Source organism: Cydia amplana, chromosome 4, assembly GCF_948474715.1.
Source record: "Cydia amplana chromosome 4, ilCydAmpl1.1, whole genome shotgun sequence".
NCBI classification, from domain to species: Eukaryota; Metazoa; Arthropoda; class Insecta; order Lepidoptera; family Tortricidae; genus Cydia; species Cydia amplana.
Genome location: NC_086072.1, coordinates 1,002,678 through 1,015,260, shown reverse-complemented (window position 1 = coordinate 1,015,260; position 12,583 = coordinate 1,002,678). Strand labels below are relative to the sequence as shown.

General features: G+C 36.2%; 1 protein-coding gene and 1 long non-coding RNA gene across 4 annotated transcripts in view; one reads left to right on the top strand and one right to left on the bottom strand.

Annotated features, from left to right (window-relative positions):
* LOC134663062 (uncharacterized) overlaps positions 1-12,583 on the top strand; it is a 258,300-nt gene that overhangs the window by 136,099 nt on the left and 109,618 nt on the right. For all 3 annotated transcript variants that reach the window (XM_063519369.1, XM_063519368.1, XM_063519370.1), the window contains exon 2: positions 4,690-4,837. In XM_063519369.1, coding sequence (XP_063375439.1) covers positions 4,724-4,837 — 114 coding nt within the window. In that variant the 5' untranslated portion in view covers positions 4,690-4,723. The remainder of the gene's footprint in view (positions 1-4,689; positions 4,838-12,583) is intronic.
* LOC134663122 (uncharacterized) overlaps positions 1-12,583 on the bottom strand; it is a 407,475-nt gene that overhangs the window by 339,608 nt on the left and 55,284 nt on the right. The gene's annotated exons all lie outside the window — the stretch shown is intronic.

The following is a 12,583-nucleotide window of genomic DNA, read 5'->3' as shown; positions in this document are numbered from 1 at the left end:
AATATAGGGTAAGACATAATGGCCAGACGTTTTATTTTAAAATGGTATTTGTTATTAAATTATATTAAACATTATATCGTGTTAACTTATCTCATATATCAACAACTCACAAGGACAATCATACTTCCAAGCATCCAAGGCAATAATATGTCGCAACATCCGTAAGCCGTTTAGATCAATACATATAAATCAGATCGACCACAAAACATACCGATACCGGATGATTCCCACGTATCAGTCACTCCATCTTTCTTGAAAAAGACACAAGTACTTAATTATAATAATGGGGACGTTCATGGTCCCGATAAGCCGTGACAGCGAACGGTCTCATAGCGAAGAGTCTCGACCAACACTTTAAGAGACTCTAGCTAGGGGCTGGATCAAGGATCAGATGCAAGGCTGCGGGACATTGCGCGGATAGTCCGGGGGTTCCAGACTCCGCAGCCCTAATCACCGGCAGCTTGGGCCCTGCCCCGGCTGGCAGCGACCTAGGTTAGGTTTTTTATGATGTTTAGAAGCATTGTGTTTAATTTTCTGTCTTTTTTCTAAATTTACGTAGTCAATCCAACAAGTCGAGTAGCGTGTACGCCCAGCCGCAAAATTGCATGGTCACTTAACAAATCAGTACCTATAATGTATCTAAGCAATTTTGCAGGTCGCTGATATACCTTAGGTTCCTTGATTTTTCTTCTCCCTCCACAAAACATAGGTACCAATACCGGATGATTCTCACGTATCACGACTCACGATTGGTAGAAAATGCCCAAGACTTATGCTCATTTGAAATCGGATAACCTATGCATTTTGACGATAGACGTCAATTACCACTGAATAGCCTCTGATGAAGCCACAATAATAACCAAAGGTGCTAACAACCAGGCTTTCACCCTACCATTGTCTGTATAAGATAACTATTCGTAATCGGCTATAGAAAGTAACGATTGTATAATGTATTGACGAGATAATCTAAACATTTATCAACATCTCGTTGTGTTATTGTTATCAGAGATTACTGTTACAGTTTCTATGATGACGCATGGTTTCTATTCATTGTCGACTCGAATTCCATAACGTCGGATATGAACATCCGGACAAAATGACATTTAATCTGATGGTAATAAATGTCGCATTGTTTGCAATGCAATGTCGTTTTCAGTCATTCAGTATTAGAAGGCCTTACTCGATGTATAAATTTTTTTGTTCGTAGTTATTTATATTTGGCGTGTATGAGGGCTAGCATAATTTATCAAGTATTTGCATACAAACTCTTGTATGAAAATACTTGATAAATTGACACTCGTCAATTTTCTTTTAGCTTTCACTCCCTACCAAATAAAAAATTGATTTTTCAAAAACCATGTCGATATTTTTACTTTTTTGTTTACACGGGTGTTATTAGATCCATAAGCATTAAAATTATAAGAACACATTAAAATTAACAACTTGATCAGATAAAAGTTACATTTTGTACGGTAACGCAGGAGAAAAAAGTTATCTCCCACACTCTAAAAAATGAAGACCAACTAAGAGCAGTTTTCTCTTAGTTGACGTTAAGTTAATTATAACAATAACGATCTTATATAAATCAAAGAAACCTGATTACTTAAAACAATAAGTGTATCTGTGATTGAACTAATAAAGTAGGTATGTTATTAATCCTAACAATTGTATACTTTGCATCTATCATTAACTTGTTGGCATAATTATGTAACGTAGGTTGATTCAATCCTTAACAAATTAATTAAAACAGATAAATATGTTAATAGTTATGAACATTTTAATAGTTTATGTGATTATTTTCTCTTTGTTGATTTACATAAGACTTGGTATTTTAATCAACTAAACATATAATATTTAGAACAACGAAGATAAAACATTCAATCCCATTATGATCAAGTTATTGTATTAATTAGGAAACTAATATTCCATTCTATTAAGAATTATTTGTTAAATCGATTTTCTTCATAATTAAATTAAATAATCAGTTAATCCGTTCAATCAAGAGATAAGTAGGGGGGCGCCGGTGCACCCGCGGTCCTCCCCGCCCGCGCCCCTGCGGCGCCTGTGACCGTGCGAGTGGGGAGTCAGTCTCAGCCTCGACGTTCAACATTCAACTACTTAGTCATTCAAGTACGCGTCAACGAAATAAACTTTACTTGTGCCTTTATTTCACGGCAAGCCTAGAACAGTGAACGTGTTACCTTTGCTTTGTGTACCTAATGTATAAGTGTATGTGCAACATGGAGCAAGTGCTAATCGCGGCGACCGACGGGAATAAAAGGCGCGGGGACGGGCCGGGATGGTTATGTGGGAATCCCTGTTGTGGACTAATGAGACCCCAGGTAGACCTGGGTGGGTAGACCCAGTAAAACCCCTGTTGGCCGCCTCAAGACTTTAAGGCGAGGCACGGGAAACGATCGGGACCATGCTTCCGAAACCCCGCTAGCGGCTGTCCGAACTGCGGACTCGACTTCGGAGGAACTGTTTCCCTTTACTTCTCTAAGAGTGCGCCATTTTTTGCGCATTGGCCATCCCAGGGACCCTCGTGTAGGCGACAGACGTCCCCGAGCCTGCCGCCAACGGGTACCCATAAGGGGGAAATCGACGGTTGTACGCCAAACGGTCATTATATTTGTAGCCCGTTTTAAATGTTAATTATAATATATATGTAAGGTATGTAAAAGAAAGTTCGATTTTTAAATGTAAAACGTTTAGTTTTCTAAATGTTTAGATGAATAAATAACATCTTATTATATATATATTTTGTTTTATTCATTTACCCCCTTTTCATAAAACTTTACTTTGTTAAATTTGAATCTCAATTGTTTAATCAGTTCAACTATGAAGCTTGTTGTTTGTTGTTGTGTTTTATTGTACTAGTACAATTGATGAAGAATGGTATATTGTACTAGACAAGCTTCATAGTTGAACTGATTAAACAATTGAGATTCAAATTTAACAATTTCTTAGTTCTGGCTAATAAGATGCATAAGTCGATGCAATCATGTTCTTAGTTGAACTTATTAGGGTCAAATAGTTGATACAGTAATTCTTCATGTTAACATTGATTTACATCTTAGTTGAAATGATTAAACAATTGAGATTCAAATTTAACAATATCTTAGTTCAGGCTAATAAGGTGCATTAGTCGATGTAATCATGTTCTTAGTTGAACTTATTTGGGTCAAATAGTTAATACAGTAATTCTTCATGTTGATATTGACCTAAATCTTAGTTAAACTGACTTGTTTGTATTAGTTGGTACAGTTACTTATCATGATAATAATTATCAAGCCCTTAGTTGATCTTGCTAGGATCAATTAGTTAGCATAATTATTTTTCGTGTAAATATTGAACAAGATCTTAATTGGTTCAGTTACATAGATATAGTAATAGCAATCAGAATTACCTTATTTGATGTGTCTAAGTTCTTGTTAGGCTCGTATGGAATCAAGATGCTTGATTACGACTATCAAGATATTGATAGGGCCAACCAAATTTTTTTTAGAGTGCATACAAAAATTAGGGGCACACCATTTTTGCCTTTTTCTACTGCGTTACCGTACAAAATGTAACTTTTATCTCATCAAGTTGTTAATTTATTGTATTAATTAAATATTTACGAATCGAATAATGCCCGCGTAAACAAAAAAGTAAAAAATTCAACATGGTTTATGAAAAATTGATTTTTTTTGCTAGGAAGTCTAGGGAAACGAAATCAATGTTCTAAAAGTTGATTCACCCATATAGAGAATGTTAAATACTGTTTTTCGTTCACATCTTTCATCCCGATATAGTTTTACTTTTCGATTGATGTTTGTAGATAAGCGACTGTCATATCGGCTTCTGAAAATTTCAGTCTGTAAAGCCTTCATAAAGCTAAAACTTCAAGTATTGGTAAACAGAACAGTTAATTTTGGGCTCTCTGAAAGCCTTTTTTCACATCTGACCTTATGTAACTCGATGCGAGATTTTAAGTAGGCTGTTAACTCTAATCATTGGCTTATTTCTTTGTAAACGTATCGCATTTCTAAGTACCATTTTCTTTACCACTTCCGAGCGTTGTGGTTAGATTTATGGCTTGTTGGGGTAACCAGATGAAAGTTTCTACTAGTTGATAACTTCCTATAGTAAACCGTTGCTTATTTACTTATTAATGCAGGTATTGAGTTGTAGTCTGTATATTATAATATGTATTTGAATGTTTAAACGATGCTTTGTTATCTTCATGCTCACAATAGGGAAATGCATACTGTTATATAGGTATATCTGATGTTTCCGATTTGGTTGCTTAACTTGCTTCGATTTCACTAAGAGTTCAACACACAATTTTAAAGTGTTTTTAATGTTTACGGAAAGCGTATTCATTCCCATATTCATTCTCGGTATCGTTGTATCATTATTAATGCTTATAATAAAATATAAAATTAATTGGGCTCTACCAGAATATATTGATTTTTCATGTATTTTCTGTCCGTAAACGGTCTCCATTCAAGAATACAGACATCATAAACAAAGATAATACGAAATTTTGAGGTTTCTTTTAAACACAAGATTTCTAAAAAAACATTCGATTTTGCAAGGAAAATATTTAGTAACTCCTATCGTTCATTTAGCCAATTTCTACCCTCCTTATTTTCCTTCAGGATGATTTATCTCTGTCCTAACATGGAATTCTCTTTGTTGCAGCCTTGGTCCTTTCGAGGCGGTGACGGGGGGCGAGATGGTATCCCGGCGGCGTATCCTGTCGCGTTCGCGCGACGACCTCACCCAGGCCATCTCCAACCAGATGGAAGAGGAAGAAGACGTTTGGTACCAGAAGGACAAACTTTATAAGGTACAGTACCATACCATAGAGAAAAAAATACATAGAGTGCTCACTCCATACATCAGTTTTAGTACCAAAAAGACTATTAGCATCTAGCATCGAGTAGCGGAACTATCAGTACTGCTACTTGACAATAGATGTAGCACCGACCGGAAAGTCTTATGCTGTTGAGATAAGACTTTCCGGTCGGTGCTACATCTATTGTCAAATAGCAGTACTGATAGTTCCGCTACTCGATGCTAGATGTAGATACTGAAATTAATAGTCTGAACTGATGTATGGAGTGAGCACTCTTGTCTTACTTATTTCTCTATGACCATACTTACGCTGCGTCTTACGTAAGCGAACAACTCGGGAACGCGAAGCGCAGAAGCGCGGGACGGCGCGGCGGGCCCACGGCGTTCACGTTCGCAACGAGATCGCCCACGTAGGCACAGAATAACTAATAGTACTACCGTACAGAAAATTCACTCCTTCACAAAAGTCAGGTTTAGGTATAAAATTACACCTATATCGCCGCCTGCAAGCAAAATTGAAACTTATAACCGCGCACGAACCGTGATACTCTTTTGCGCGCCGCAGTTTTATGACCGAGTTGTGAGTGTCGGCACGGGGTTATCACTTGACAAGTTTTTATACCTAAAGTCTATTTTTTTATTCCGTAGACTGAAATGACATTTCATAGTATGAACATCATGTGTCATCTCATACTATGAAATGTCATTTCAGTCTACGGAATAAAATAGACTTTATACCCACTGATTTATTGTTTTTAAGATAAATATGTAGGAATTACAAACGTTGATTATGTAAACATACATTTTTTATCCGAAGATAGCATGTCTGACTCTCGCGGAAGTAAGTTTCGAAGCCATTGTGTATTTTCAATTTTGCGCGAGCGCCACGTGACACAACTATCGTGCACACCGAGCGGCAGCCCACTGCTATACGCTTTTACGATGGGCCGCCGGCCAAATGTACCTAAACTGCGGAGTGACACCCCCCTGACGTAGGACACTTCTACATATATAGGTATCAAAGGATTGATTCAACCCGCACCGCATCGCTTCGCTTTTCGCGTTCGCGTGTTGTTCGCCGGTGTTCGCTGCGTTATAAGTATAGAGCGGAAGGGGACCTGTAGCGTTCGCGCGACGATCTTACTCAGGCCATCTCCAATCAGATGGAAGAGGATGAAAAGGTGTGGTGCCAAGGTGTCACGGGTACGTTATTTGTTGATGGATCAGGGGTTCCATCTTCAATTTATAACCACGCAAAATCTAAACTAAAAATGTTTGCAAAGCTAAAGGAAAGTATTAAAATTCTAATTGTAAGACATAATAATATATAACTAGAAAAATATTTTAAATATTTTAATTGAAAAAGCCGGAAAGTTATATCGCTAATGGATCAACTCATAATTTTTTTTATTAAAAAAGAACAATATTTTTCCATGGAAACCGTAATAGGCCCTTGCTACACGGTCGCCGACAAGCCTTCTAACCGTCTGTCCTTGGTCTGACCTTGGTGAGTTTTGGTCAAATTTTGTTGGAAACAACTGTCTACACGGTCCGTCCAGACCAAGGCCACGCGGTCTGAGGGGCTTGTCGGCGACCGTGTAGCAAGGGCTTTAACCTCTGATTGAATTAAATGACAATCCTTGACTGTCCTTGTAATCACTAATCATATCATCATTCAAAGCAATCAACAATATCGACCTATCTTCGGCACTTTAACAAAACCAATAACAACACCAAACAACACTAAATATACTAATCATATCCACTTTCTACGTATCAATCAACTTATCGAAGCGATGTTCGCGGTTCGCTACTCTTCTAATAACATATCACTTGGAAGAAAAACAGCTTAACTACGCACTAACTTCATACTACATAGTACGTTTTAATAGAATAGAATGTTATGCCGGTAAACATGCGCTTGTCAAAGATCACTTACCTTATAGAGCACAAAGCATTCGAACAATGCTTATAGTCGCTGCGATAGATACCGATCTGTCAGTGACAAAAGTTTGGTTGAAGAAATGTCACTTTTGACACTGAAAGAACGGTATTGTATCGCAGTGACTTGGAAGCATTGTTCGATTCGGGCCCTTAGACACACTGTTGAAGTAACGTAAAATGCCGTAGCATGCAACTGAATGGTGAGATTTCAGAGAGAGAGAGAGAGAGAGAGATAAATTTTATTTAACACCAAATATATACATTAAAGGTCAATCATTAAAATCTGAGTACCTAATTAAGATGACATTGACATAATTGATATGATACAGCATGGCGCTAAAAAGGGACTCACGGCTCAGCATAATAATTTCACGGCATAGTGTTTTTACGCCTGCGTACGATAAAGCGTCTTGCTGGTGGCCTAGCGGTAAGAGCGTGCGACTTGCAATCCGGAGGTCGCGGGTTCGAACCCCGGCTCGTATGATATATAATTTGATATTTGCCAGTCGCTTTTCGGTGAAGGAAAACATCGTGAGGAAATCGGACTAATCGCAATACGGGCCTAGTTTACCCTCAGGGTTGGAAGGTCAGATGGCAGTCGCTTTCGTAAAAACTAGTGCCCACGCCAATTACTGGGATTAGTTGCCAAGCGGACCCCAGGCTCCCATGAGCCGTGGCAAAATGCCGGGACAACGCGAGGAAGAAGAAGAAGTACGATAAAGCGTCTTATAACGGAATCTGTTGTCAGTAGTCTGGTGCTCGTATTATGTCAATGTATTGGAAAATCTTGCGGTGGCGTTGTTCCCCTGTTGTGGAATAATCGGTGGACCGGTGAGATGGCGGATTGGTGACGATGTCGAAAAGGCTGGAAACTGGAACATGAACGTATGGTCGTTAGACTTGCTATTTGGTTCACGAAAGTATTTGGTTCACAATGTATAATTAAATAACCAATACGAGTATACTTTATTAGAAGCGATTTAAGAGAGGAATCTTTTGAAAAAAAAAAATCCGAATACAAGCGCACAAAGATTGAGTCTCAGAAATTACTTATGGGTTTTTCTTACTGAAAATTGTTAGCTTTTTTATTCCCAAATTTTCCTTTCTTACTTAGTATAATGTGGTACTTTAAGTTTTTCATAATTTAAACTTGTAAGACTTACATAAAATATCCCACTATTTTATTTCTTTCCATAGATCAAAAGAGTAGAAGGTATGACTATAAATACCAAAAAAGATTTTTTTCTGAGACCAAAAGATATCTGCAAAAATTTTGCAATAACGTATGTCAAAAGCAATAAGTTTATGTAATCTTCATAAACTTAATACGCAATCAATTGCAACTGAGTAATCATATTGACAATGGACCATAAAGTTTTGTGTGTCTTAATAAATTTCAACAATCATTAACCATTATGTTTAATTACCTGTCGCTCCTTTAGCGTGACCCCAATAATAAGTTAAAAACACATTTGTCTCAAAAACAGTCACCTCTTAAAATTGTCTACATTATTCATAAAATCTTAAACAACTGTCTAACGGCGCGATTCGAGAAATGAATTAGTGATTCACTAGATATGAAATAGTAAAGATATGTGACGTTCCACGATAAAAGGTACCTTATGGCGGCTGGGGCTTACGCTATTATTAACGCCACTCCAATATTCAGCCGGAACAATGGTACCTTTTGCCGTGGAAAGTCATATATCTTTACTATTTCATATCTAGTGAATCTCTTATTCATTTTCCGAATCGCGCCGTAAGAATTTGATTTTATAAATATACCCATGTATTGAGAATTCGTTTCATTCATCAAACGAAAACATGTAGTAAATCTTAAATATGTAGTAGCATTTAAGGATTAAATATTAAACTCAAAATTTACAAATTATGGATGTTGTACAAAAATAAAATTATTTTTAATGTTATTGGACATGTTTGTCGATCGTGAGGCCGCACGATATTCACACATATATTTGGATCCACACTTGACTTGACCTCCCCATAGGGGTCATTAGAATCCACGAGAAAAGGCAAACAACTTTTTATAACAGAATTATATTGCACAAGCAAAAGGTTGCGAGTCATTTTAGGCTTCATTAATTGGTAATTTGACGTTGAAATATTCGCCAAAAGCGAAGATGTTCACAAATAAGGTTACTGACACTTATTTTACTTTTATTTTCACAGTTGCATGCTGATAAGCAATAATGTGTCAACCCACAAAAACTTAAAAAATGAGATTTTAATGCCATATTGAAGCTGGTCCGCTCGACTTCATTTTGCAAAAATGACCTTAGTGATTTGAAATTTATAAATATTCCAAAAGAAGGAAAAAAGTTTAACACAAATCCGTTAACATTGTGTTGTCTGTTTTGCATTAACGCGTTTAGTGCCTTAACTTATTGCAGTAATGGCCAGAACGCGTACTTAAATGTCAATAATGTCTTAAGAGAGGTTAACTCATTATTGCGTAAATCACATTCCATTAGTTCTGGTTTTTTTTATACCAGAAGCGCTGCTGCTAAAAATGGTGTTTATAATAAGTAATTTTACGAATCTAGTGCACAAATATGTTAATTGTTGCGATTTTAAAGAGATAAATACTAATTCTGATCGAAACAAGGTATTTATAAAGCGCAATCACATTAGTTTTTAAGGGTTTTATTTTTGAGGAAAGTTTGTTGAATTAAACTAAACAAAACGGCAAAGTGCTGTAGTTTTCCTAAGCCATTCATTTTAAATGCCAAATTCATCAATTTGAATGTATGTGCATTCGTAAAATAATGTTATTTTTATAATTATAATGATTTTAAATAACTTGTTACACTTGAATCATTCTTGCAAATCGAAAAAAATATCATATCAATGCATTATGACTATTATGAGGCTTGATAGATTATTGCAAAACAAAATTTATAGTATGTTAGTATTTAACCACAACAAGTTATGTGCTATAACATGTTGATTATAAGTTCAAAGGCAGATTTACACAATTAGCAAAACTGTGTTAAGTATAATGACACGTTCTTGGGAAAGTTTGACGTCATGATGCAATTCGCAATAAAAAAAGGGGATTATTGCGCCGAATTTAAATTTATTACGAAAATTATAAGTACAAATCACTAGTATTAATCGTATTTAAACTGACAAATACAACAGTTTATCAAAATCTTAAATTTTTAGATCAAACAATCAAAAACCGCGAAAAAATCTTTAGACGCCATTTTCTCAAAATGTTGCTTATGTGGGTAAACACATTATTGCTTATCAGCATCCAGTTATACCTACATTATACCTATTATGAAGATATCACCTTCATTTCATATACAGTAGAGGCACTATTAAATTCGGATGGTATGACGACATATCGGAACACGCTTGCGTCTACAAAATTTGTAATCTAATCTACCAGAATCCAAACACAATTAGCGGTTTGCCTCTCCCATATTATTTAATTGTTCCGCGTGTTCACCATTTTCCTACCCTTTGTCTCTGGCTACGTTTTTGCAATCGTTTCCGACTGTCTACAGTTATTAAGGACGTGAGAACTATTGTACAATGCACTGATGTTGCTTACCGCGTTACATTTGCTACAGACATCGTTATCGATAAATTGCCTCTTTTATTTTCCATTGCTGCTTTATCTTCATTTGTTTTATTATCTTGTGCAATATTAGCAGCAATGAAACATTTTCCATTTTCATTCTTACTTACATCGGCACTTTTCTAATCAGAATCTCTATCGCTTTTATTATTAACATGACTTATGATACTAACAGTGAAAGTTAACGTTGTGACGTTTTTTAAAACATCTTCAATATAATAATCGTGACTTATTATAATACGTCACTGACAACAATGGCTGACACTCACTTCAATGCAAAATTGGTGGAACGAATCCACAATAGCTGCGCTGTTGACATATGATTTTAATCTCAGTAATTTTCCTTCAAGTTAAAATAACCTTTAAAATGCAATTGGAAATAAACGCTCAACAAGTATTCACAGACAGTGAAAAAATGAAACAGGTATTTACACGTTCCACTTGGAAGCCGGCTTTGATTATTGACAAAAACTAAAGAGCGTCGTAAATTAATTAGTATACGTACTTATCGATTTAAGATTTTATGCCTAATAAAATGACAGGCCTGATTGGAATCCATATATAATATAGAGATCATCGATTTTAATAGACAAGATTAACCTGGCAGTTTAAATTCAAAATTTGCCAGCCTAAAATTTAACTCTGTCATTTGTCTATTTAGATAAAGATTAAAACTTATTTTAGGCCTATGTACTACGTGTAGCCGGTATTCAAGAGATTAAATGATAAAAAGGAAGCGAATTCAGCCTCAAAAGCATTGTTGACCATTAACCGCTACTTTGTCGTCTGTTTGCAAATAAAGACTCGTGACCAGCTGTCAATCGCAGAAGCCGGTCAACTCTGACCCATTGATCGACTTCGTGACCGAGGAATAACAATCTGACCATTATACAGTACGGAAACCAGCTGTTACAATACCAGCATAACATGAACTTACAGTTGAATGAATTTGCTTTATCTAGAGATCATTCTCTAAATAGGCTAGACATTTGACGTTTGGCCTTAGTGCCAATTATTGGCTATTAGCCTATTATGGTTTAGGATTTTAAATTAGGATACGAGTGGGTTTACAATAGTAGTATAATTAAATTAGGAACAGTCAATTTACTGAGTTGTTCATGGCCCGTTATCAGACTTCATTTGTTAAAATACTTTGAATTATCCTTAAAATCCTGATGATGATGAGGCAAAGTAGTGGTCAGAATATAAGGAACTTGCGATTTAAAATGACAAGTATATAAAAAAATAATTGCGGCGACAGGTCATTATTCTCTCCAAGAATTACCAGACACAAAGTTAATCGGTGAGGTCACTGCACCGATTGACAATGAGGGCTTAATGACACTTCATTTTCTGCAAATCATTTTCTTGGTTGATTTGAATCGATTCCAGCGGGGCATAACCGAACCGCTGTGTATACCCAGCGTGATGTTTCGACAATTTGGTTAAATACTCACATTTGTTAATTTTAAAATGTAGCTTATTACTTTTAGGTATATTAAAATATGCGGTTTTGCGACTTCTAGTTATATTCGTAAGGTATTCCTTCTAATGAATGCCTATCACACATGCTTCAAATTTACCCGATCACGGCAAGGGCAAATTTATACATGCATGCATGTGATGGGTGTGTTTGATTCGTGTCTTCCACCAGAGCGTCAGACTACTGATTAGCCGATTTTGATAAATGTCAAAGGAATCCTCTGGCTCGGTCGGTTAACATGTTTAATCAAATCACATTAAAAAGGAGGTACATAACGACAATGCAAACTAAAATCGGGTTATATTATATTTAATCGTTTTACTTGTTATAAAACGAACATGGTAAAGAATCTTGATTAAGATTTCACAATCTTGCACTTTGCGACCTCCACAAATTTGCCTAGTATATCAGAGCATACAGAATGTTGCTTCAAACAAGTTTTACTATTTATCGCCGTAGTTGGTGCGGCATTAACCCAGCTCATCTGGCTCGGGTTAGCCTAATTGTTTATGAGAGATTGGCATTGCAACATGTTAGCTTACTCTGACAACTCTGAATTGTAAATACACGTACAAGTGGTATGAATAGTCACATATTTCGTTGATTATAAATACCATAACTACGAGTACATAGCGCTCTCTAAGAACCTTAGTGTCGTAATACAATATAGTTTGCGCTTCCAAAATTCAACCTGTGTTAGTTTT